The following is a 23383-nucleotide window of genomic DNA, read 5'->3' on the forward strand; positions in this document are numbered from 1 at the left end:
GCCCTTTTGAAATGTTAGACTCCATTTCAGGTGGGATAATTGTAGATGCTGAGAGCTGATATTTTGATATTTTAACAACCCTGCAAGTTACAGTCTAGACTCGATTATCCGAAGGTGGGACTTTTGATAATCGAATTATGACCAAAAAATGTTTTTTCGTTTTTTTTTTTTCTTACTTTTAACATCAAATTCGAAGTTTGGTCAGTGGCAAGGGAATTTGATTTTTTTTTTCAACGACCTAAGCTAGAAGGCTATCTTTTTATTTAGGACAAAAATGTTAATTTCAAAATTTCTTATTTTTTAAAGTTTTGCAGGATTATTTTTTAGATTGTTTGCATGTAACCAGAACTGTTGAACAGGGACCATTTTTTTTCAGAAAAAAAAGTTAAGTTAAAAAGTTAAGTTTTTAATAAACTATATTTTGTCAATGTGATGCCTGTTTTTTTTTTTCTGCTTGCAATCACTTTTCTGTTGCACGGTAAGTAAGATTGTGTTGTTGTTCCCAAAAAATGCAATCTCGTGATAAGTGGCCAACATCCCAGTAAAAAAAATCGTTTTAAACCTCGCATTTTGAGCAAGTTATCACTCCGCAGTCAGCTTTCGACATGAACAATCACCACCGCTCTGCAATGAAAATTCTGATTTTGGTTCTTTGCTGCCTTTCAGCATGTCTGGTAAGTTTCAACTTTAGCTTAGAAATATTAATATTATTATTTATTATTTCCACATTCTCTTCATTTTTCTTTGAAAAAATAGGCCGACTACAGCAAGCAGGAGATTAAGGCGGTCATGAAAGCCGGCAAGCAGTGCATGAAGGAACTTTCCATTCCAAACGACGACGACGTCATCGAACGAGTCCTGTACAATCGAGGTGCCAAACAGACCGACATGGAGTTCTCGATTTGTACCATGAAAAAGCTCGACCTGATGGACTCCGAGGGAAACATCCTGCCGGAGCCAATCGTGCAGTTCTTGGCGGATAAGTATGACACCGATAAGGTTCGTCGTCTCGTGACCAAATGCGTCAAGCAAAAGGGCGATGTTCTTGAACGGACCTGGAAGTACTACCAGTGCTTTTTCGATCAGATGGATTTTGAACTGTAATGTGCATTAAATGAGCCAATTGATTTGTTTAAATTCATCAAGGTGAATCGCGAAACTTATTGTCAATAAATTAGTCTTTTTTGTGCATACCTTTTCTTCTGCTGCATTTCTGTACACGGAAAAGTCTCAAAAATCCGAAAAAAATAAAAGCTTTTCTATTTCACCGAAAATCATTAATCTGCTCAGCAATGTTTTCATCGTATGGTAACAAAAAAAAATTCTTTCCGTGTACCAAACACAAACAAGTTAGATCATTCTATCCACATCTTCGAAGGTAAGTCAAACAGCAGCAGAACGAACATCTTCCAGTGCCGTTCCAGAGTTCAACTTAGAAGCACGAGCAACATGAAGTGGCTTGAAGTGTGTTTCTTCGCGCTCTGTCTCAGCTGCTCCACGGCTGAGTTCACCAAGGACCAGCTTCGTCAAATAATGGACATCACCAGGTTGTGCTACACACAGTTGGGCATCCCAAAAGATTCGGATTTGGTCGATAGGATTTTTTATCATAAAAATTTAACGTACAACAATCAGGAAGCTGTAAGTTTTTGACTAAATTTAAAATTTTGTTTTCAAATTTCAAACATTTTTTTTTTTCAGAAATACATCCTCTGCTATCACCGGGAAGCAGGCTGGTTGGATTTGCAAAATATTTATCACTCCGAAAAGGTTGTAAATTTCTTCGCGCAAAACGAGCAACTTGACCGAAAACAACTGGAAGAACTGATTGGTCTTTGTCTCGAAAAGGACAGTGTATTGGATAAAATGATTGATAGAGCCGTTAAATTTTATCGGTGCTTTTGGGACAATAAGAAGTTTTCCCTTTAAGAGTGTCATTACGAAAATAAAGTGTCTATTTAATTTATCATTTTACAACTGGTAATCTTTTCATATCACAGGTTCATAGGCAAAATTGAAAACTGATTTCAACTCAGAATTCTTCATACACAGTATAAAATAATGTAAATTTGGAAGCTGTAATTTTGGAAGGTTGAATATTACCTCTTTTATAATGTAATTTTACCTCAATTTAGACTGAAAAAGCGACATTACAACAGAAAAGTGGTAAAATTACACATTTCCAGAGGTAATATTACACCTTTGTTCAGACATAAAAGATGTAATATTACCATGATGTAATATTACCTCAAAATCAAAGCTGGACGAAAGCATGACGACAGAGAAAAAACTTTTCTTTGTACAATTTCTCCTGAAAATACAGCAACATATTGCTCGGATACAAATTTGAGCATTAAACAATGCTGATCTTAGATTATTTATTTAATTTAGCTTTTTATCACCCAATATACTCACGACATTATTTTTCCAATCATCTGCCAATCATTACACCATTAAATTTTCAAACATTTTGGGAGAAATCAATTGTCAAGAACCACTTTGAGAACAAGTTTCGACATGAAATTATCAGTATTGGTTTAGTATAAGTAGAGCTATGCCCAATTTCGTTAAATAAATACCGACTTTCTCCAAAATTTCTGGATTAAATTCCCTTTCACACGATAAATACACAGAAAAAAAATCATGGTAATATTACATCTGGAAAGGGGTACATCTTTTACGTCAGAAAAAAATGTGTAATTTTACCGCTGAAAATGTGTAATTTTACCACTTTTCTGTTGTAATGTCGCTTTTTCAGTCTAAATTGAGGAAAAATTGCATCATAAAATAGGTAATATTCAACCTTCCAAAATTACACCTTCCAAATTTACACAATTTTTTACTATGTACCGCAGTTGGGCACGCCTACTCAGATAATTGTTATGGTAATAAAATTTGGATGAAACATGAAAATTATAGAAATATTGATGTAATTTATGGAAATCATTCTATTACATTCATTTAGAAAAAAAAAACTCTGTAAAATATTTAGTCCAGAAATTTCGGAGGAAATCACTTTTTATTTTACAATATTGGGCATATTTTTGCTTATTGTACACAATAAAAAAATTGTGTAAAATTCGATGCTTTAATTTCTAAAGGTTGAATATTATCTCTTTACTGATGTAATTTTACCTCAATTTAGACTGAAAAAGTGACATTACACCAGAAAAGTGGTAAATTTACACATTTTCAGATGTAAAATTACACATTTTTTCTGACAGATGAAAGATGTACCCCTTCCCAGATGTAATATTACCATGATTTTTTTACTATGTACCAAAACTGAAACATTTTTTTTGGAACTTGTTCCGAAAACAGTTTTCTAAAATCTGTTTGCTTCGACAATTTTGGGTTTTAATTATGTTTAGCATTGTTTAATGCTCACATTTACATCTGGGCAATTGTAACTGTACTTTCAAGGATCTTCGTGCCTTGATTTTGGGATAATTTCTAAGAAAGCTAGAAATCTATTAAATTTGGTGTTATAAAAAAGTTGCTCAAAACCCTCGACGAAATATTTCGATTTGCCTAATGTTCTCGGAAAAAAACACCGTGATAGCAAACAAGATTCGGGGAAAACTATTTCTTGGACAATAATACATATCTTACTTGAGGAAAATAACATATGTATGACCTTAGTCACAAAAAACTATTAAAAACAAGATTTAGGGAGCTCAACTTAAAAAAAATTTAAGACTTTTCTAATAAATGAGATTGAACCATTTTACTTTAAAAATAACTGATAAAAATATGAGTTAGATATTTGATTTTCACACAATCTTCTGGAAAAATAAAAATCTCTCACTTATTTTAATTTGAATAAATAATTGACTCGAATTTGAATAGATTTTCTAGCACTCCTAGTTTCTCAACACGTTTATTTAACTACAAACCAATAAAAAACTTACCAAATTTTGCATGATCATGAAAGTTATCTGAAAGAAATAAAATAAAATAAATATGAGTAAGAGGGTTACATTTTCAAAAATAGCTTCTGCTTTCAATTCGCAAATAGAGTTAATTTATTGTATATTATTATTAATCGTAGTAAAATAAGAACATTTCCAGATTTTTTTTTGAAAAGGACCAATAAACTATTGTCTTTCATATGTTTATAGGACCTAATCAAAAAAAACTCTAGATTTCTGCTTTTAAAATAAATTTAAAATAAGAAGGCGTAGTTCTACGAAAAAGTATCATGCGTTCCATAAAATAACAAATATTACTTAGCCTCATCAGGAGATTTGTTTATGTTCCTAGGAAAAATCACCTATTTCAATCCTACTTCAATTCCGAAGTCATTGATTTTTGTTTTGTCATTTGGAATGAAGTTGGAAAAAATATTCTTCAACCATATTCTCTAACAATTTTTGAGTGAGTACAGGTCAAAAATAGCTACAGCTCTCTTATTATTGCACTGATAATGAAAACTAACTAAACATATCATAGTGAAAATAGAGTGACCTTTTAGACAAAGTTGAGTATCTGTGTGTTGTTTGCATGGGATGATAGGTTTAAATGTATTAATTTAAAAAAAGAATAATTTTTGATTTAAAAAAAATGTCCAAATTCTTGTTATGTTTGATATTCTCACACCCTAAATACATGGTCGAGAGAATAGTTCCTCCAAAATTAATTAGGAGCTCAATGATAAGCAAATGTGTTCATTTGTTAATTGAAACAGCAAATCTCCAACAAGGGTCATAGCATACATCGACTTCAAACCAATCTTGTGCTATCAAGCTTTTGCCAAAGATTCGTGCTTTTCTCCATACAATTTGACGATTTTTTTCATACAAACTTCAAGCGGGGTTCCCGTGGTCAGGATGAGCTCAAATGTGGAATTTAGCCTAGTGATGGGTTAATCTTTGATTTTAAGGGGAAGCCCCGAGAAAGCCCGGATTTTGACCCCCCTAATATCTATATATCTAATTTTGCCTAAGAAATCGAAAGAAGTGTGACACGAAACTCTTTTTTTTGGTCACCCTAATTGGATTCATGGATTTATTTTTACAACAATTATTTTTACTATGAAAGATCCTATTGTCTTATCTTTCAAGGCTGATTCTCAAGTTTTGCAACCAACCCGGAAATTGCGGACATTAACTCAAGTTAACAATAAGTATATGATGAACACTGTTCTAACTCTGTTCAACCAAAGTATTGTTCGTAAAAGTCATTCAAAGGTCAAACTGATAGAGTAAACTACATTTAAAGCTGAGTATTGTGCGGGAGTTCGTCAGTACCGCAAAGGAGTGCACATTGATCAGATCGATCGTGATGAAACTTCTAGTAGCTTTGACGATTCTGTGCCTGGGCTGCAGCTGCTTGGTAATCCTGGAATGGTTTTCCTGCGTTTTTTCTCAATTATTAATCTATTCCCATTCCAGGCCCAGTTCAATCCAGAGCAGGCGAAAATCCTTGCTAACCTTGCGAAGTCCTGCTATCCGGAACTCGGTCTGCCAGAGGATTCCGATTTGCTGCTTCGTACGGTCAAGAATGAAATTTCTTACACCGAAGACGATGTGGTAAGTGGGCGTCTGTTTTCTTGAATAGAAGAGTAACTAAATTATCCTCATTACAAATTGCAGAAATTTTTACTTTGTGTTGCCCGCAAATATGACCTGATAGATGCGGAGGAAAAGTTCAAAACACAAAGGATGAAGGATTTCCTGCTGAAAAGCAACGCCTTCGACCGACAGGACATCATCGATGTGATCGACCAGTGCTTTGGGCAACGTGAGGAGTCCACGCTGGAGGAAAGAATGAAGGAATCTGTCAAGTGCTTCCAGGCTAACAAAAAATTTAGCATCGTTTAAGTCGGTGTTAATAGTTAAGGTTCATTTACAGTCCAATTTACGTCAGTTTATTGTAGATGGACCTTTAATCTCATTTACATGATATGTTATCTCTTTTTAAATGATTTTTTTTGGAAATTTATATTAAATAATTTTAAATAATCCTGAATAAACGTGTCATATTTAGAAAATAATAAATAAAAATATAATAAAAGGCTCAAGATAAAAAAAAATGTTTTCTGACCAGGCAACAAAGAAAAACTCATTTTAATTAAAGATGAACTCAATCATTAACAGAAAACAGTGATTTATCACTCAAAACAGGGTTTTTTGGTTGAAACAGGCATAACTCAGTGCAGTTATCTACAATCAACTCAGAAATTTGTCATGTCAACATCATAAACGAACAGATAAACTTTTTGCGATAAATTCAAAATATATAGAAGTTATAAGCTTCCTGGAACTCTATACAGCCGCTTCAAAAAGATGAAATGTGTTCCAGCAAATGACTTTTTTTTTGTTTTCAAAGGGCTGTACAGAGCTCCAGAAAATACAAAACATCAATTTTATGTTTACCAAATAAACGATTTCCCCTGTAATGTTATTTTACAGGGAATGTGAATTTGTTTGTGTATGTCCCAGACTATGTCTTATCGCATTCATAGACAGACAAGCGGAATACTCTTTCCATCAATCAACAATTCAGCGGTCAATTTGAAAGATCAAAAATTCACCAAAGTGATTTGAAATCATCACATTTGTTAAATAATTTGGGTCTGCATTGTTTAGCGAAAAAAAATTGAAAATCACTAAAAAAGAAAAAAATGTGACTGAAAAAAAGTAAAACATGCAAAATACTACCAATAAAATTCAAAATCATGTAATAAACTAAAAAATACAGAAAAAAAGAATTGATGTATTTCGTAAAAAGTCGTTGCTCAATAAAGAATTGGTAAAATTATGTGAAAGGTTACGAAAGATAGATTTGTAACAAAAAATGAGTGGTTCCCTACGATTTCTTTGATTTATTTTATTTGGACGAAACTTCGTCCATGCAAATTCGTCAAAATGTACCCTAAAACATATTAATCAAATATTTAAAAAATATGTTTTTTTTATTAAACTTTTGTGATAAAAAGTTAACTCAAAATCGGAAATTACAAACAAATTTGCCGAAAACACCAAATCAATCAGAAAATCCCCTTTGTATCCAATTTGTTTGATAAGCCCCCAAAACTGTATGGAGACTGGTATGGAAAAAAAATAATGATGCAAAATGATTTCTTTGGACAAAGTTTGGAATCCAAATAAAAAAATTAAAATTTAAAAATCGCGAAAAAAAAGTGCGAAATCATAAAAACTACTCAAATTACATTTTTTTAATGCAATTGAAATTTTACACTACACGACTAAATCCCAAAATCTATTTTGTCTTCCAACTTGCTTAAAGCTTTTTGAATTATTTATATATCGGACTACGACAACCAGTTGCAGAAACATTTTCACCAATCTTCCGTGCTCTCTAGCATTGTAAGCATGATTCAGCACTTTTAGCTTGGGACAGAAACAGAAACAAAGCGGTCGTCGATGGGGTAGAAATGTTAGGTATCGGTGATTTTTTTTGTGATAATTTTATTTATGGTATTTTGTTAATTTTTTTAGATTATTTGTATTTTTTGTAAAATTTAGAAAAAATATCAAAATTATTAATTTGCAGAATAAAATCTTTTCATTGTAAAAGTATTTATATTTTTGATGATATTTTTATTTACTGCATTCAAAAAACCTTACTATCCATGCTGATTCTAGAACAATTGCCAATTCACCCCAATGCAGCGCGCCTCCAAATCTCACTGCTCTACCTGTTCCCAAAAATGATGGATAGTTGTCGAACCAAACCAGTTGGCTTCTTTTTGGATGAACTCGCTTCTTCCGAAACTTGGTTCCGCGTGATGACTATTTAATATAAAAGCCCAATCACTTCTGAACAGCTCCATCAAAGTCGGTTCAAACTTCCTTCTAGATAGTTGTACTTTTTAACTCTTAAATTATTTTTCAGAATGAGGGTTACAATCGCTGCGGTTATGGTTTTTGTCCTGTGCGGACTCTGCATGGTTCGTGAACATTTGTGAAATGTTTTGAGTTTATAAGGTAAAGTTTGATTCAAATTCCAGGCTGAGTATAGTGATAAGCAACAGGCAGCTCTTAACGATGTGGCCACCAAGTGTAAGGAGAAGCTCGATCTTCCGGAGGATTCCGACATTCCCAAAGCTGTCCAGTATGGCGACTTTGCTGAAAATGGTGATCTCAAGAAGGTACTTGTTTAATATCATGAAAAAAAAACTAACTTTCTCGCACATTTCCCCCCTAGAAATACGTCTGCTGCACCATGCGAATGATGAACTTCATCGACGAGCAGGGCACGATCCAGAAGGAAGTGCTGGTGGACTTCCTGACCGACAAGTTCGACCGCAAACTGTCCACCGAAGTGGTCGAAAAGTGCGCCACCGTCGAGGGCGAATCCGTCGGGGAAAAGGCCAACGCATTCTTCAAGTGTTTCTTCCTGTCCAAGTCCTTCGACATCTAAAGAAGTGTAGAGTAGACGCGGATAATAAAGTGCAAACGAAGCTCGAAATTAACTAGAGTCCATTTATTCAATCCGATGCCATCGGCGTAGAGTGTAGACCGGGGATCAATGATCTCCGGGTGGGTGCGTGAACTTGGTGTAAGATGATAATCGAGAATTTCTGCATTTCTAGCCAAACCAGTTTACGGCCAGCATAGAAGTTGGGCCTTCTTTTTTTTGCGTAGCCCTTGTATAAAAAGGGATGCGCCTAGGACGTTTTGCTACAGTTACAGCTGAGAGTTGTGCAGTTAAGGTTAAAGAAGTGAAATTTTAGTGCGGAAAAATGCAGTCCTTCCTGTCGTTTGTGACCGTTGCGGTGGCGCTGGTGGTCGTTTGCAAGGTAAATTTGGTGTCTTGAATGGTTGGTAAATTTGTCGAAGCCTTTGGAAATTAGCAACTTTCACAATAGTTGAGATTGCTAAAAATTACAAATTGAAGATTCAGTTCAGCGTTGTGGCTTCTGTTGTAAGTTTTGTGGAATTATCTGAGTTTCAGATTTTTGAAATCATGACGAATCAGCATTTTCAATCAGTTAATTTCTACCATCATCATCATCCTAGTAATTTTTTATACTTAAAAAAAATCTAAAATTAAAAAAAAATGTAAACGATAATTAAAAAATAATGAAACAACTTTTTAAACCACCTCACTTATTGATGCTTTCCCCACTAACTCAATTGCATAAGCTTCCTGTTTTTATTTGGTAACGCCTGAATGCTTGCAAAAAAGCTTTACATTAAAAGCTTTGAAAAGATAGATTCCAAATAAATCCGCAAGAGGTCGATAGTAAAGGTGCTGCTTATCGACATTCGAGCCGGAACTGAAAATTAACCCTTTAGATTATTCACCAAAAATGAATGTTTGCATAACTTGTTGAAAACTGAATTAAATTTCACAATTTTCAATACCAAGCCATGGGATCCAAAACTGGACTGAATGAAACACATCCGTACAAAATTTGTTCAGTCGAAGCCGGGAAAATCAAGTGCCTAGTTTCGATCAAAAACCTCAAGCACAGATATCCTAGATGTAGGAGGAATAGTAAAGAAGATTATTTTACGAGTGATTTTACAGCCTTTGCTCACTGAGAAAGGCAAAGTATGTAGACGAAACTTTGCACACTAAGCAATGTTTGAGCAAACCAAATACTTCGTGTATATTTTAATGTAATCTGATAGAACAAAGCAAATCGGTCAGCTAATCTCGTTTGCCCGCAAAATCCAGGCCGATTACAACGACTTCCAGAAGGAAACCATCACCATGAACGCGGACATCTGCAAGAAGGAGCTGGACATTCCAGCCGAGTCCAAAATCCAACAAATGGCCATGTACGGAGATTTATCCAGGGATGACAAAAAGTCCAAGGTTTGAACGAATCCATCTAAAATCACACAAATTCGATTCATTCAAATACTTTGTTATGAAACTACTCCAGCAATACTACTCCTGCATGATGCTGAAGATGGGCTTCATGGAGCAGGACGGGGCGATCAACGGGCCGGAGATCGTCGAGTTTATGGCACCGCAGTACGACCGGAACGCGGTCACTACCGTCGTGGACGCCTGCAAGAGCCCCGAGGGCAAGCTGATCCAGGACAAGGCGTACGCCTTCGCGCAGTGCTTCTTCGCCAAGAAGAGCTTTGAGATTTGAGGAAAATTATAGCTTTGAAATCAATAAACATTTGTACCATCAACAATTTTTCTTGTTTTTGTTGTCAAGTTGAATGAAAATATTCATTTTAACAGTTTTTATTTTTGAATATGTTTTAACAATTCCAATTTTAATCTTTCCAGGCCGATTACAACGACTCCCAAAAAGAGACCATCAACAAGTACTCGGACATCTGCAAGAAGGAGCTCGACTTTCCGGAGGATTCCAAAATTCTGCAAATGGCCATGTACGGAGATTTGTCCCTGAACGACGACAAGTCCAAGGTTTGTCACATCAAGAACCTATTTGTCAAAAAAAACTTACTACAAGTAATTTTCTGACCTTCTAGCAATTCTACGCCTGCATGCTGATGAAGATGGGCTTCGTCGAGCAGGACGGCACGATCAACGGCCAGGAGATCGTCGAGTTCATGGCGCCCCAGTTTGATCGGGAGGCCGTGGCCAGCGCCGTGGAGACCTGCAAGAACCCGGAGGGCGAGCTGGTCAACGACAAGATCTACGCCTTCGGACAGTGCTTCTTCACCAAGAAGACGTTCGAAATCTAACGGGAAGGCGTTTCAAGTGCTTATGAAGTGCGGAGAAAAAACTATCCCAGAAGCAATAAAGACTTGTGACACGGATTCTGTTGTTTAATGGACAATTATCACAATCCATTAAATCTAAAACTCAGTATAAATAGCTCACTCAGCTCGACTTTAACCAAGTAAATAACAATGATGAAGATAGCAGTAACTCTACTCTGCTGCTTAGTAGCCGTCACTAAGGTTAGTACCGTCTCAAGTCAGACCGTCAACCCCCTCTCAATTTCACCTAAAATTTCAGGCCAACTTCACCGTCAAACAGATGCAAAAGATCCACGCATCGTTCGTGAACTGCTCCAATAACTTGGCCGTCCCCGAGGACACCGTCCACTACGAAGAGCACAGCATTTCCGGCGATCTGGCCCTCAATGATCCGCTGTTCAAGCGTGACCTACTGTGTGTGATGCGGGGAATGAGGATCGTAAACGAGACCGGAGATATTGACCTGCCACGGATGAAGGAGTTCCTGCGGGACGGACACGATGAGAAGACACTGGAGGAAATGCTGAAAATCTGCACTAAAACTGAGGAGGGTGCGGCCCCGGAGGATAAAATTTACCAGTTTTACCGGTGTTTTTGGACCCAGAATAAATTTGTGGTGTAAAAACAATTTTTAATTTAATTTTTTCGATCAATGTTCGATTCAATGTTATTATCTCAATATCTCAAAGCATGGATCAAATAAACTGAAATAGTAATTGTTATTTGGAGGATTACACCAAACAATTTCCATTTCTAACAAGGCAATGTGCCTATTTTGGACCTACTAAGTAAAGATCCTATTCATTTAGGCCTGTTGTGAGGCTTAGTTTAACCAAAAATTGCCAGTATTTCAGAAAAAGAAATCTTTATCTCTGCAACTCAATGTCATGGCGAACTCTATTTCTTTATGACTATTACGACCTCTTGGTTGTTAAGGCGTTAAGATCAACGAGTCCTTATTCCCAGCAGTCTACCATACTCACTGAAGTAGCGAACAGCACTAATTCTCCGTACAAACTTTGTAGAAAAACCATTCGGCCTTGTTTAAACATTTTTGAAAAATTCAAAGTGCACGTGTTTCTGGGGACCCCAAACTTCATGCTTCCCCTCGAGTTTAGCCTGTGCAGTAGGGTGCCCAGAAAAAATGACCCCCTGCTCCACAAGCAGAAATCGGTTTTTGGGTTATTTTAAGCATTTGTGCAAACTTTGAGTGAAATCGATTGAGATTAACCCATTGATACCCGAGCCTAAAGTTGGTTGAAAAAAAAGATTTTCATACAAAAATGAAATTTTAAATCCTTAATAACTATTTAAATCCGAGTTTTACAACTTTGGTATGTTGTACAAAGTTGTAGAGCATTAAATTTCCAACAAGAACCTCACTTTTGGGAATATTTGGATGGAAGTAGCGCACCATGCAGACCAAACCATAAGAAAATGGGATTTTCCATACATTTTTTCGATTTTTCCCATACAAACTTCACCCCCGAGTATCAATGGGTAAACGTTGACCGATTTTGCTCATATTTGGCCCAGAGTCCTAAAATAGCTCAAGGAACAATAATCAGCTTGTGGAGCGAGGTTTTGAAAAAACGTTACTTAATCCACCTTTAGGTGGTTGGTGCCTTCCTCTCAAATATTTTAATTTTTAATTTATTTGTCGACACCTCCATCAATATGATGCACAGGCTACTTTCTTAAAAAACTATGAACTAATTCTAGATTTAAACACATTTTTAGACACAATAAAATCAAAACAAGAATGAACGTCATTAAACTTTCTCAAACAAACATCTAACGGGTTGTGATGTCCATAAACCGTTCGGTGCCGCGGGACACTAAGCAGTGGTGGGTTGTTCCTGAGTCCTTGACGTGCTGGAACGTAGAAATGGACCAGTTCACGGATGCTGCTACAGTCAATGTTGTCCCTAAGAACGTCGAAGACCAGTAGACGCTGGATAAAAACACGGCGGCGGGCGAGCGTAGGCAGGTTGAACAGCGCACAACGTTGCTCATACGGTGGCAACCGCAGGGGATCGTTCCAGCGAAGTTTCCGGAAGGCGTACCGTACGAAAGTCCGCTGTACTCTTTCGATTCTGGTGACTTGAGTTTCGTGGAACGGGGCCCATACAACGACTGCGTACTCCAAAACACTTCTTACTAACGAGCAAAACAGCGATTTTAGCGAGTAAGGATCGTCGAAGTGCTTGGTACTCCTTTTCAGGAAGCCCAACATGGCAAAAGCTTTGGCGGTCGTTAGGGCAATGTGCTGGTTGAACCTCAACTTACTGTCAACAACTACTCCCAGGTCCTTGAAGGTGTCCACACGATCGAGTTGTTGTCCATTCATGCTGTAGTCCGAGATTATAGGGTTCCTCGAACGGGTGAATGACAGAACCTTACACTTTTTTGCGTGCGCTGTCATCCCGTTCCGGTCACACCAGTGCAGCAAGGTGTCCACATCTGCTTGTAGAGCGAGGCAGTCGACGTGAGATTTTACAGTTCGGTAGAGTTTAAGATCGTTGGCGTACATAAGCGTACTTGAACCCGTCAAAGTGTTGAGCTCATTCACAAACAGTATGAAAATGAGCGGCCCCAGGTGGCTACCTTGCGGGACGCAAGAAGGAATATCGAAGATATCGGAACGAGTTACCCGGAGATTAACGAAAGCCTTCCTGCTCGTCAAATAGGAGTGAAGCCAAGCGACGATCCAGTCCGGGAGGCCCAGTTTTTTCAGCTTCTTGATGGTCAGCGTGTGCGGCACCTTGTCGAACGCCTTCTCGAAGTCGATATACACTGCGTCCACCTGGCCTCCACTCTCCAACACGTTGATGGTAGGTGAGACGAAGGAAAGAAGGTTCGTGGTAGTTGACCGGTTCCGCATGAACCCGTGCTGGTTTGCCGAGATAATCCGTCGCACTGCTGGGAACAGCCTGTCGTAAACGACCTTTTCTAGCACTTTTGCTAAACAGCTTAGGATAGAAATAGGCCGGTAGTTTTCGACCTTGCTTACGTTACCGGATTTATGGATTGGACTAATCGACGCAAGTTTCCAGATGTCGGGGAAGATTGCATGTTCCAGCGATTTGTTGAAGATCACCGAGACCGGCACAACAAGCGAGTTTGCACAGCTTTTCACGAATACTGGTGGAAGACCATCGGGACCAGGACCTTTGCTAGGATCGACGCTCGAAAGAACCTTGAGGATGTCATCATCTGCAAGGGTTGGGCGAGGGATTGAGATGTTAGAGGTAGGAGCCCCCTCCAGGTGGCTGTCCGGGTACACCGTAGAGTTTGTGTTATATACAGATTTGAAGAAATCAGCAAAAAAAACTGGCTGACTCTTCGGGCGACGAACTGTTGACATCACGGTAGGACACGTCCAGCGGTGTTTGTTCAGTCTGCTTTTTTGCGTTCACATAGGTCCAGAATTTTGACGGGTTGCTCTTCACAGTACTTTGCAGATCATTGATGTAGTTCTGGAAGCTCTCTTGTTGAAGATTCAGGTACTCTTCTTCGATGTTACGCGCGACGACTTTGTCCCACGCTGTTTTAGTTGATAGAAACCTGCTAGTTGCTTTCCGCAGACGATTTCGGAGCAAGCGCAAATCGTCGTTCCACCAGGGCTGCTTGTAGCGGTGGCAGATGCGTACTGACTTCCTTGGTACAACCTCGTTGAAGATTTCAAAGAGTTTTTCGTAGAAAATTTCAGTCACAGAGTTGACACAGGGAGCATCCAGAAAGGTCAGCCAATCGACAGCAAGGATTCTCTCGTTCAAAGTCGTGTAATCACACCTTTTGAAGTCAAAGACAGCAACGGGTTCAACAGTGTTGTCGTTCAACGCAGTTCTGTACTCCAGCTGCATAAGAAGCGGGTTGTGGTGCTGATCAACTTTCAAAAGAGGGCATGGAGGCTCGAACAACTCGACCGATACGTTGTCACTGACAAATACCAGATCCAGCAGCTTACCAAACGCGTTGGGCAAGTCGTTTTCTTGTGTAAGACCCAGCGGCAACATCGACTCAACTAGCGTGACTTCCTGCTCTGAAGAAGCGTTTACAGGAAGGAGGCTGTCCGTGTCGTCGTCATGGTACCAGATTAGATTCGGGAGGTTGTAATCGCCAACAACTAAGACAGAGTCCGATTCCTTGGAAAGGTCGATGACTTGCTGCACGGCGGCGGCGTGGGTGGCGTAGGTGGCGGGATCGCTAACGGGTCTGATGTAGACACAGCACACGAACAACGTTTGCAGTGGCAGGGTCAGGCGAATTACGGTCTGTTCCAAGCTTTCGCAATTGAGTAGCTCGACAGCTTTACACCCGAGCTTAGCTTTAGCTGCAATAAGGACCCCTCCTCCTCGAAGTAGAGAACTGCTTTCTGGGTTGCGGTCGCATCGAAACAGCTTGTAGTTTTTTGTTAACTCGGCATCTTTGATCGCCTCCGTGAGCCAGGTTTCGGTGAAAACGATAACGTCGTAGTCGCAGCGACAGAGTGCCAGAAATGTTTCGTTGGTTTTTGTTCTGAGACCTCTTACGTTCTGGTAGTATACTGTCAGGAAGCGGCGCTCCGCCGGTTCGGTTTGAACTACAGCAGCAGCAGCATCAGGAAAGGTGCTGGAATCCAAGAAGAGATCTGAGCCCGATAACACTGCGCTTTCGTTAGACGTGTACTTGCCTGAGCTGGCGGTCTGGGAGACCCCATTTCCTTCACTGCACACAGGACCAGGGCGGCTGAAGAGACGACGATGACACGGTGGCTCGACTGTGGCAGGAGGTCCAGGATCTCCCATAGTGCTTAGGTACACGCGCCCCGGTGTGGTTGAAACTGCAAGATGAGCAGCTGCCGCTTGAAACTCCATTGCGAGATGCTGATGTGCTCGTTCAGGTGAAACGAAGCCAGCGCTGGAATGCGGATGATTGTTTGGCGAGGGCAGATGTTCAGAGCAAGACATGTACGTACCAAGGTGTGCCATTTGGGAGACCTCTGCCTCGGCGCCGACACCTGCACCAGGACGACTCTGATGGCAGCGGCGAGCAGAAAATGTTCCAAAGTGGTAGATTGGCGAAGAGGTTGCAGTGTCGGGCGGGCAAGAGGCTCCCATAGGGCTTTCTATGGCGCGTCCTGGTGATGTGCTCTCACACGGCAGACGAGTTGACTGAACCGGTGACAAACTGGGTGAAGGCACAGCAGCGCCTGAGCTGGTAAGCGGGATTTCCGAGGAAGTAATGCGAGTGTTGTCGAGACTGAAAATTGGAGTTCTTTGAAGCGATTGGAGTGTTCGAAGAGGCGAGTACTTGCCTGTGGTAGCAGGCTGGGAGACCCCCACATCACTACGGACCTGTGAGCCCGGGCGACGGGGATGAACTTCAACAGCGGGTGGGCCGAGGTCGGTAGGATTGGGGGTTCCCAAAATGCTTGTGCGCCCCATGGTCGACTGGAAGATGTAGCAGGAACTTTGTAGAGGTGATGCGTAGCCGAGGTCTCGATCCACCACTATTCTGCTGGAGAGACACGAGGCGTTGATCGGTTTTTTGAATCCGTGTCGAAAAACTCGAATTCTCTGACACCGAGGTTTCTTGGCCAATTGTTTCCATCAAGGGCCTTATCTCGGAATTTGGGATCCAAGCCGATTCGATACGAAACGAATCTGTAACGCGAGCAGTCGGTATCCTTCGGGACCAGGAGCTTAGGATCAAGATCCAAGCTTGTTCCAAGGCAACGTTCCACGATCAACTTGACGTCGTTGGTGTTGATTTTTGGATTCAGTCCGGTAAGGTACAACCAGAACCGTTGGGGCCTTGGTTCTACCGTTATGCTGGTTACTGAGAGGTCCTGAAGGTTCACTTCCCCGGTTCCGGAGATCGTGGGCCGTTTGACACGAGGCTTCTGCACGACGACGCTGTCCTTCTCACGCTCGGAAACCTCACTTTGTCCGGAAGCTACCGCTGCGTACGAAGTTGATTTGCAACACTCGAAGGGGGAGGTGCACTTCTCGATTTTTTCCATGACCGCTGTGAGGTTGTTGGAAACCTGCTGCTGAAGATCGGTCACCGATTTCATCAGGACCTCGACTTGGTTTTGAAGTCTGGTGAGCTCGCCAGAATCCCCTGCCGCTCCTGTTCGATCTGCAGCAACTTCCTGCAGCAGACTTTTCACCGTCCGATTGCTGAAGACGTCGCGACAGTTTGGACACAGCCAGAGCGCCTTGCGGGTACTGAAGAAGACCTGCATGTAACTCCGGGTAACGTCCGAGCATTCCGCCTTGATGTGGTAAAAATTTTCGCAGTAAGAACACTGAGCAGGCTCAATGTCTTTGATCTCCTTCGCGCATGTACCGCAGACTCGATCCATTCCGTGCTTTGCGAAGCCTTGCTGTGCGTATAACAGTTACACGTAAACAGACCGTTCAAGTGCGTCGTAGCTGCTGCACGGGCCACCGCAGCTGCCGAATGGCTAACAATAGTGCTTTAGAAAACACTAGCCGCAGCAAGCAAAAGTAAAATGCGAAAATTGCAATTCTTTTGCAGTAACACAGCAAACTCCAGTGGATTCGACGATTTGGTCAGCTTATTTGGAACTCGCGAAATTTTGAAAGCGTATCGGTATGTAATAATAGTACAAATACAATAATTAGATGACGATAAAATAACTAGACTTGTCAACAACAATTGTTATGTTGAAGAAGTAGAATAAAGTAGAAAAAAAAAGTAGAAGAATATAGAGTGATTATAACCCCCCTAAAGTGTCCACATGGTTTATGGATCGCCCCTAACGTGATCGCAGCACCAAAGAAGGTCCTAATAAAAATAAGAAGTTTTTAAGCGTGTTTTAAACCGTTGTACATAAAAATTGACATAGAGCATTAGGACCCTATTGTTGATATTATTGTTCACAACGATAAAGTTTATTGCGCTCTGCACACAAATTTCTCATCACTAATTTTATTTAATGTATGATTATTTTTCTCTTTATAACTGAAAAACCGTCTAACGCTATTTTACTCATTTTATTACGTAACACGCGTAACTCAATAGTCACCCAATAATGGGTAAGAATAGGTATGAATCAAAGAAATGACGTTTTGTTTTACAGTGTAAAAAATGCGATCCACAATGTTCCCTCAGGAACGGGCGGAAAGGGAACACAATCCAAACTGTTTTGTTGTCAGGTGTCATTCAACATAATTATGTTTGTGCGCATGAACGAGGAAAATTTAAGGCTGGCCATTCTAGAAGTCAACGGTGAGCAATACATAGTAAATATTATGAATGATAATTATTATTTTAATGAATTTCAGCTCTACCAATATTCAGCGAACCAGTCAAGAACCACCGATGCTGGTCAATTCACCGGCAGAATATATAAAAAAGTGCCGTGAAGGGCGGATGAGTCCGCCAAGCCACAGGAGCGGATATTTGACATTGCTGAGCCCAGAAGCTGCAGTGAAACGTCAGCGGCGTCTTGTACCCAAACCGGCAACGGCAGCCGGAAAATGGCATCGATCAGCAGAAGCTGCTGCTTAAACTTCAGCCTGTCGCCATCCGGAACGACATCCGTATGGCTGGATTACCTAAAGGCGCTGCAGGAGGTGGCCTGCGAGGAACCGACGACGGCAATGTTGAAAATGACCCAGTTGGTGCACTTTTTGTACGAGAATGATAGGAGAAACCGGAAGAGGACATTTGTAATTGTAGGAATGAATGAATAATAAGATGTTGAGAAAAAAATCTTCATTGAAATAAAGTTGAACAATGTAAATTGGAAAAAAAAACTGTTTTACTGTGTGGCTTATTGGCGTATTACTATCGATAGGGTTATCAGATCTTCAATTTAGAAAGGTCTTTCAATTATCCAACTAACGCTTGTTCGGACGAATGATCCGGACATCATTTTCATCGAAATATCAGAGATCTGGCCTCCAAGAAGTGTATACACAACACTAAAGTGCTCATAACTTTTGATAGGGTTATCAGATCACTGACGTTTTAAGCTCATTTGAAAGGCCTTTCAGTTATCTAACTAATGATGGATCACATGTTGGACCCGGACACTATTTTCATCGTAATATCTGAGATCCGGCCATAAAAGTGCATAAATAACACTTAAGTGCTAATAACTTTTGATAGGGTTATCAGATCTTTGATGTTTTAGGCTCATTTGAAAGGCCTTTCAGTTATCTAACTAATGATGGGTCACATGCCAGATCCGGACACCGTTATCATTGAAATATCTGAGATCCGGTCTCCAAAAAGTGCATAAATAACACTTAAGTGCTAATAACTTTTGATATGGTTATCAGATCTTCAATGTTTTAGGCTCATTTTAAAGGTCTTTCAAATACCTTTCTAAAAATATATAGCATGACCAGTTTTCTTACAAAAACCACCCTTTTTACAATCTTCTGAACTTTAACTAAAATCGTTTTTTTAGCATAACTTTTGAAGTACTTAACTAAACTTAATGATATTCAAAAAAGACTCAGGGGACCTGAAAACGGATCTAACGACACAGATCCGGACAAAATCGGTTAAGCCAGTTCCGAGAAAAGTGAGTGAGAAAAAAAATTCTACGTCCATCCACACGCACAGACATTTGCTCAGAATTTGATTCTGAGTCGATATGTATACGTGAAGGTGGGTCTACGAGGCCTATTTAAGAAGTTCGTTTTTCGAGTGATTTTATAGCCTTTCCTCAGTAAGGTGAGGAAGGCAAAAAAGTCCCATATTCTGGGCACCCTACTGTGCAGTCATTTTTGTTGGTCATTGTAACCTTTCATTTGCGTCCAATACAGCTAAAATCGGTTAAAATGGCGCGGAGTTATGATTTTTTGAAAATTTGTTTTTTTGCGAAAATCGACGAAAATGGGAATTTTCCGGACCACCCTAACACGGCGTAGGTCCCCCTAATGGCCAAACAAAAAAAGGAATTGCTGAATATCAAAGACCGTTTCAAATAACTTTTTAAAATGGCCTAATTTCTTCACCATTCGGAGGCCGATAATAAGCTAGATGATATTCAAATTATAAAAAAGTGAAAAAGGTCTTTATATTAACTTGCACAACTTGGTTTTTGATAGAAGAAACAAGTTTAAAATTAAGAAAAGTTCGGAAAAATTTTTAGTACAAAATCGTACCTCAATTTAGTACAGCTATTTAATTCACAGTTTTTATCATAGGAACAAGATATTTTCAGAAAAGAAAACTAACTAACAATAGAATCTGAGATGTTTCCAAACCAGTGAAAAATAACTTCGGCCAATAATCACCTCCACTGACGGTGTTGTAAAAAGTTACTTGACAAAACAATAAAGTTAGTCAAAAAGCAATTATTAAGTGTCAGGTGCCAGATGATTACAGTTTCTGTTCTCCTGTTCAGTATAAATAGTTCCAACTTGCTCAAAACGAATGAACAAACAATGATGAAGCTAGTAGCAACTCTACTCTGCTTGGTAGCAGTCACACAGGTGAGTACCCCATCCAGTAAATTCCCCTCAAAACCCCTTCTAATTTCAACTCAAATTACAGGCCAACCTCACCCGTAAACAGATGGCAAAGTTACACTCCACGTTTGTGAACTGCACGACCAGCATGCACATCCCCGAGGACACCGTCCACTACGAAGAGCACAGCATTTCCGGCGATCTGGACCTCAAGGATCCGCTGTTTAAGCGGGCTATACTGTGTGTGACGCGGGAAATGAAGGTCGCAAACGAGACCGGAGACATTGACCTTCCGCGGATGAGGGAGTACATGCGGGATGGACACGATGAGAAGACCATGGAGGAAATGCTGAAAATCTGCGCAAAGACTGCAGCGGGTGCGGCCCCGGAGGATAAAATCTACCAGTTTTACCGGTGTTATTGGACACAGAATAAGTTTTTGTTGTAAAAACATTTTTAAAAACCCCGTCTTTGTATTTCAGCATCATTTTAGTTTCGTTTGACCCAATGCCACCCCCTCTAAGGGGTGAGATTGGATCAATTTTCCAAAGGTTTAATGGTAGAGTTCAGAAAAATTTAATAGATTGTCTCAGAACCATTGTCGTTAAAAGTTTTTCAAAATCCTTAAAAATGTTTTCGATATTGATTAATTTCGAAGAAATAAATAAATTACGGAAATTTTCTTTCCGCAAAATTGCGAACTTCATTTATACGCCGCGATTGAAGCAAGTAGCTCGATTAACCCTCTATAACCTGACCCCGCCTTTAGACGGGCTTCGATCTAAAAAATCGCCAAAAATCAATTTTTCAAACAATTTTTGATCTTCAAAAAGCATTGGAAAGAAGAACTCTGAAAATTTTGGAAAATATTAGGGTGTGAAGTTTAACTTGTTTTATGTGACTTTGCCAATGTTTTAAAAAATGTCATTTTTTTAGGGGTCAACTTTGGCTGTGTTTTATACTAACATTTCCTATATTTTCAGTAAAAAGAAGTATGCAGTAATTTTTGTAGTGTCCCAGACTATGGCTCTACTCATTTTTTTTTTTCAATTTAAATTATGATGGTGCCATTCTATAGAGGAAAATGTGAAAAACAAGCAAAAAATTTAAAAAGTAACTGTAAAAACGTGAAAAAATTAGAATATGCAATTGTAATTACATAAGGTGGTAGAATAGGCCAAATACTACCAAAAACAAACATAAACTAAACAAGATAGATGCAAATTAAAATACTAAAAATTAAACAAGAAAAACATAAAACAAGAGAAGTAAAGTTTTGCGTAGAACAAAAGTTGCTCAAAATGACCTCCAAAACACGGGAAAAATAAAAAACTTCCGAAAAAAAATTTGGGCAGTAGAGGGTTAATGCTCAATAAGCAAAACCTCAGTACCTCATGTGTGAGGCTCTGGGGGATTTAACGATTACAATAAATTCAGAACGTTTTGGACAGTCTAACTCAACGCGTCGGCTTAATTAATTTAGAGAAATCCACCCTTCAATCCTGGAACTTGTATAACCAATAAATAAAAATTAATTGTTCATTTGTTCGCAGCATTGCTTTTGCGTTCCCGATTGCGATATTCCTACTCGATTTAGCCTTTTAACTGATAAGTGACAAATCGACTTTGCAGTCTGAATGAAGACTATGATTTTCTAAAGTTTGAGTTTCGAAATTGGAAAACGTGCTTAACTTATTATTATGTATTTTATTCTAACCGTCAGTTGGAGCGAATATGCACAAAAAAAAAACATCATGGTGATATTTAATCTGGAAAGGGGTACATCGGTACATCTTTTATGTCAGAAAAAAATATGTAATTTTACCTCTGGAAATTACAAAATTTGTTACTTTTTTCAAAAATCGAATTTTTCAAGTTAAATTACACAGAAAAAAATCATGGTAATATTACATCTGGAAAGGGAAACATCTTTTATGTCAGAAAAAATGTGTAACTTTACCTATGAAAATATGTAATTTTACCACTTTTCTGTTGTAATGTCACATTTTCAGTCTAAATTGACATAAAATTACATTATAAAAGTGGTAATATTCAACCTTCCAAAATTAAAGCTTCTAAATTTACACAATTTTTTTCTGTGTGGGCCAAACAACGATATACTTGTCGTCATTTCTAAACAGCACTTATTAGGGGCATGAAAATTTACTTAATTTAGTGGTGAGTTCTGATGAATTTAACTGAAATGCCAATCAGGTGAAAAAAAGCATAATTTGGAGGCCTAACTGATATCCAAGTGAAAATAGTCTTTACACAGCAAAAAATTGTGTAAATTTGGAAGGTGTTATTTTAGAAGGTTGAATATTACCTCTTTTATGATGTAATTTTACCTCAATTTAGACTGAAAAAGCCACATTACACCAGAATAGTGGTAAAATTACATATTTTCATAGGTAAAATTACACATTTTTTTCTGACATAAATGATGTACCCCTTCCCAGATGTAATATTACCATGATTTTTTTTCTGTGTAATTTAGGCCGTTGCAAATATTTTTTGAAGTTTATGTCCCTCGACTCTGATCAAAGTCGAGGGGGGTAGCAAAAATATAAAAAAAAATGTTAAAAATTGAAATTACAGGCCACGGTGTCAACATTTGAATGAAAAAAGTGTTTTAAAATGCATCATACACCAGTCCAGTTGTTTTGCAATCATTGATTTCCAAAATTTCTAAGTACTGAGGAAATTTTTTTTTGCGTGAAAAAAATGTTTTTGCGGTGCTGTACACTGTAATTTCATAAAAGTTCAAAATATTTTTAAATGAGTCCAAACATGTTAAATATGATTATCAATGCAGAAAAAGGCATTTTGGATTGTTCTCAGTTGATTAGACTTCTATTTCCATTGAAATTTTGATATTTTTTTGAAAAAATATTTTTTTGCGTCCTGATTTTTCGGACCAATTTTGAAGGGGGGGGGGGGAGGACATAAACTTTGAAAAATATTTGCAACGGCCTTAACTTGAAAAAATCGATTTTTGAAAAAGATTACAAATTTTGTAATGAAATTTCGGAAGATCATATTAGTTAAAAACCGTATATCGTTTAAATCACAGGTTTTATCATAGGAACAAAATATTTTCCGAAAAGAAAACTTAGTTTCCTATAGATTCTGAAATGTTTCCAAACCAGTTAAAATAACCTTTGCCCATAATTACCTCTACTGACGGTGTGGCAAAATGATGAAGTTAGACAAGCTTTTTACAAGCAATTATTGAATGTCGGGTTTCAGAAGATTACAGTTTATTTTATCTTTGTCAGTATA

At 38.7% G+C, this 23383-nt stretch overlaps 8 protein-coding genes across 9 annotated transcripts in view; 6 read left to right on the top strand and 2 right to left on the bottom strand.

Annotated features, from left to right (window-relative positions):
* Window positions 1–23383, bottom strand: part of LOC120416000 (uncharacterized) — a 164610-nt gene that overhangs the window by 59719 nt on the left and 81508 nt on the right. Inside the window, exon 3 of the mRNA XM_039577655.2 lies at window positions 3912–3938. The gene's annotated coding sequence lies outside the window, so the exon portion shown is untranslated. The remainder of the gene's footprint in view (window positions 1–3911; window positions 3939–23383) is intronic.
* Window positions 525–1191, top strand: LOC120416007 (uncharacterized). Its single transcript, XM_039577662.2, has 2 exons — window positions 525–674; window positions 757–1191. Exons 1-2 carry the CDS (start codon window positions 606–608, stop codon window positions 1102–1104), a joined length of 417 nt encoding a protein of 138 aa, XP_039433596.1. The 5' UTR covers window positions 525–605; the 3' UTR covers window positions 1105–1191.
* Window positions 5177–6030, top strand: LOC120416006 (uncharacterized). Its single transcript, XM_039577661.2, has 3 exons — window positions 5177–5334; window positions 5394–5531; window positions 5595–6030. Exons 1-3 carry the CDS (start codon window positions 5284–5286, stop codon window positions 5820–5822), a joined length of 417 nt encoding a protein of 138 aa, XP_039433595.1. The 5' UTR covers window positions 5177–5283; the 3' UTR covers window positions 5823–6030.
* Window positions 7636–8436, top strand: LOC120416011 (uncharacterized). Its single transcript, XM_039577668.2, has 3 exons — window positions 7636–7915; window positions 7976–8116; window positions 8173–8436. The coding sequence occupies exons 1-3, from the start codon at window positions 7862–7864 to the stop codon at window positions 8386–8388; spliced, it is 411 nt and encodes a 136-aa protein (XP_039433602.1). The 5' UTR covers window positions 7636–7861; the 3' UTR covers window positions 8389–8436.
* LOC120416009 (uncharacterized) lies at window positions 8577–10718 on the top strand. Of its 2 annotated transcripts, none has more exons than XM_039577664.2 (3): window positions 8577–8767; window positions 9652–9792; window positions 9863–10124. In XM_039577664.2, the coding sequence occupies exons 1-3, from the start codon at window positions 8711–8713 to the stop codon at window positions 10076–10078; spliced, it is 414 nt and encodes a 137-aa protein (XP_039433598.1). In that variant the 5' UTR covers window positions 8577–8710; the 3' UTR covers window positions 10079–10124. The 2 variants fall into 2 exon arrangements, with proteins under 2 accessions (XP_039433598.1, XP_039433597.1); XM_039577663.2 differs by lacking the exons at window positions 9652–9792; window positions 9863–10124 and adding exons at window positions 10222–10362; window positions 10428–10718 and having other exon boundaries at window positions 8632–8767.
* Window positions 10669–11397, top strand: LOC120415989 (37 kDa salivary gland allergen Aed a 2-like). Its single transcript, XM_039577644.2, has 2 exons — window positions 10669–10862; window positions 10921–11397. The coding sequence occupies exons 1-2, from the start codon at window positions 10812–10814 to the stop codon at window positions 11281–11283; spliced, it is 414 nt and encodes a 137-aa protein (XP_039433578.1). The 5' UTR covers window positions 10669–10811; the 3' UTR covers window positions 11284–11397.
* On the bottom strand, window positions 12456–15451 carry LOC120415988 (uncharacterized). Its single transcript, XM_039577643.1, has 3 exons — window positions 14119–15451; window positions 12598–13877; window positions 12456–12536 (listed from the first exon to the last, which is right to left on the bottom strand). The coding sequence occupies exons 1-3, from the start codon at window positions 15449–15451 to the stop codon at window positions 12456–12458; spliced, it is 2694 nt and encodes an 897-aa protein (XP_039433577.1).
* Window positions 19968–21559, top strand: LOC120416003 (uncharacterized). The gene is made up of 2 exons (XM_039577658.2): window positions 19968–20125; window positions 20187–21559. The coding sequence occupies exons 1-2, from the start codon at window positions 20009–20011 to the stop codon at window positions 20547–20549; spliced, it is 480 nt and encodes a 159-aa protein (XP_039433592.1). The 5' UTR covers window positions 19968–20008; the 3' UTR covers window positions 20550–21559.

Source organism: Culex pipiens, chromosome 2, assembly GCF_016801865.2.
Source record: "Culex pipiens pallens isolate TS chromosome 2, TS_CPP_V2, whole genome shotgun sequence".
Classification (NCBI taxonomy): Eukaryota; Metazoa; Arthropoda; class Insecta; order Diptera; family Culicidae; genus Culex; species Culex pipiens.

What these genes read in the sequence shown, in the direction of transcription:
- LOC120415988 (XM_039577643.1), bottom strand. Translation starts at nt 15,451, where the DNA reads ATGGGAGATCCTGGACCTCCTGCCACAGTCGAGCCACCGTGTCATCGT. An exon ending in CTACATCAATGATCTGCAAA is followed by an intron (nt 13,878 to 14,118) that starts GTACTGTGAAGA and finishes CAACCCTTGCAG; the next exon opens with ATGATGACATCCTCAAGGTT. An exon ending in AGCGTCTACTGGTCTTCGAC is followed by an intron (nt 12,537 to 12,597) that starts GTTCTTAGGGAC and finishes TCTACGTTCCAG; the next exon opens with CACGTCAAGGACTCAGGAAC.
- LOC120415989 (XM_039577644.2), top strand. Translation starts at nt 10,812, where the DNA reads ATGATGAAGATAGCAGTAACTCTACTCTGCTGCTTAGTAGCCGTCACT. An exon ending in GCTTAGTAGCCGTCACTAAG is followed by an intron (nt 10,863 to 10,920) that starts GTTAGTACCGTC and finishes CTAAAATTTCAG; the next exon opens with GCCAACTTCACCGTCAAACA.
- LOC120416007 (XM_039577662.2), top strand. Translation starts at nt 606, where the DNA reads ATGAACAATCACCACCGCTCTGCAATGAAAATTCTGATTTTGGTTCTT. An exon ending in GCTGCCTTTCAGCATGTCTG is followed by an intron (nt 675 to 756) that starts GTAAGTTTCAAC and finishes TTGAAAAAATAG; the next exon opens with GCCGACTACAGCAAGCAGGA.
- LOC120416011 (XM_039577668.2), top strand. Translation starts at nt 7,862, where the DNA reads ATGAGGGTTACAATCGCTGCGGTTATGGTTTTTGTCCTGTGCGGACTC. An exon ending in TCCTGTGCGGACTCTGCATG is followed by an intron (nt 7,916 to 7,975) that starts GTTCGTGAACAT and finishes TTCAAATTCCAG; the next exon opens with GCTGAGTATAGTGATAAGCA. An exon ending in AAAATGGTGATCTCAAGAAG is followed by an intron (nt 8,117 to 8,172) that starts GTACTTGTTTAA and finishes TTTCCCCCCTAG; the next exon opens with AAATACGTCTGCTGCACCAT.
- LOC120416009 (XM_039577664.2), top strand. Translation starts at nt 8,711, where the DNA reads ATGCAGTCCTTCCTGTCGTTTGTGACCGTTGCGGTGGCGCTGGTGGTC. An exon ending in CGCTGGTGGTCGTTTGCAAG is followed by an intron (nt 8,768 to 9,651) that starts GTAAATTTGGTG and finishes CGCAAAATCCAG; the next exon opens with GCCGATTACAACGACTTCCA. An exon ending in GGGATGACAAAAAGTCCAAG is followed by an intron (nt 9,793 to 9,862) that starts GTTTGAACGAAT and finishes AAACTACTCCAG; the next exon opens with CAATACTACTCCTGCATGAT.
- LOC120416003 (XM_039577658.2), top strand. Translation starts at nt 20,009, where the DNA reads ATGATTACAGTTTCTGTTCTCCTGTTCAGTATAAATAGTTCCAACTTG. An exon ending in GCTTGGTAGCAGTCACACAG is followed by an intron (nt 20,126 to 20,186) that starts GTGAGTACCCCA and finishes CTCAAATTACAG; the next exon opens with GCCAACCTCACCCGTAAACA.
- LOC120416006 (XM_039577661.2), top strand. Translation starts at nt 5,284, where the DNA reads ATGAAACTTCTAGTAGCTTTGACGATTCTGTGCCTGGGCTGCAGCTGC. An exon ending in GCCTGGGCTGCAGCTGCTTG is followed by an intron (nt 5,335 to 5,393) that starts GTAATCCTGGAA and finishes TTCCCATTCCAG; the next exon opens with GCCCAGTTCAATCCAGAGCA. An exon ending in CTTACACCGAAGACGATGTG is followed by an intron (nt 5,532 to 5,594) that starts GTAAGTGGGCGT and finishes TACAAATTGCAG; the next exon opens with AAATTTTTACTTTGTGTTGC.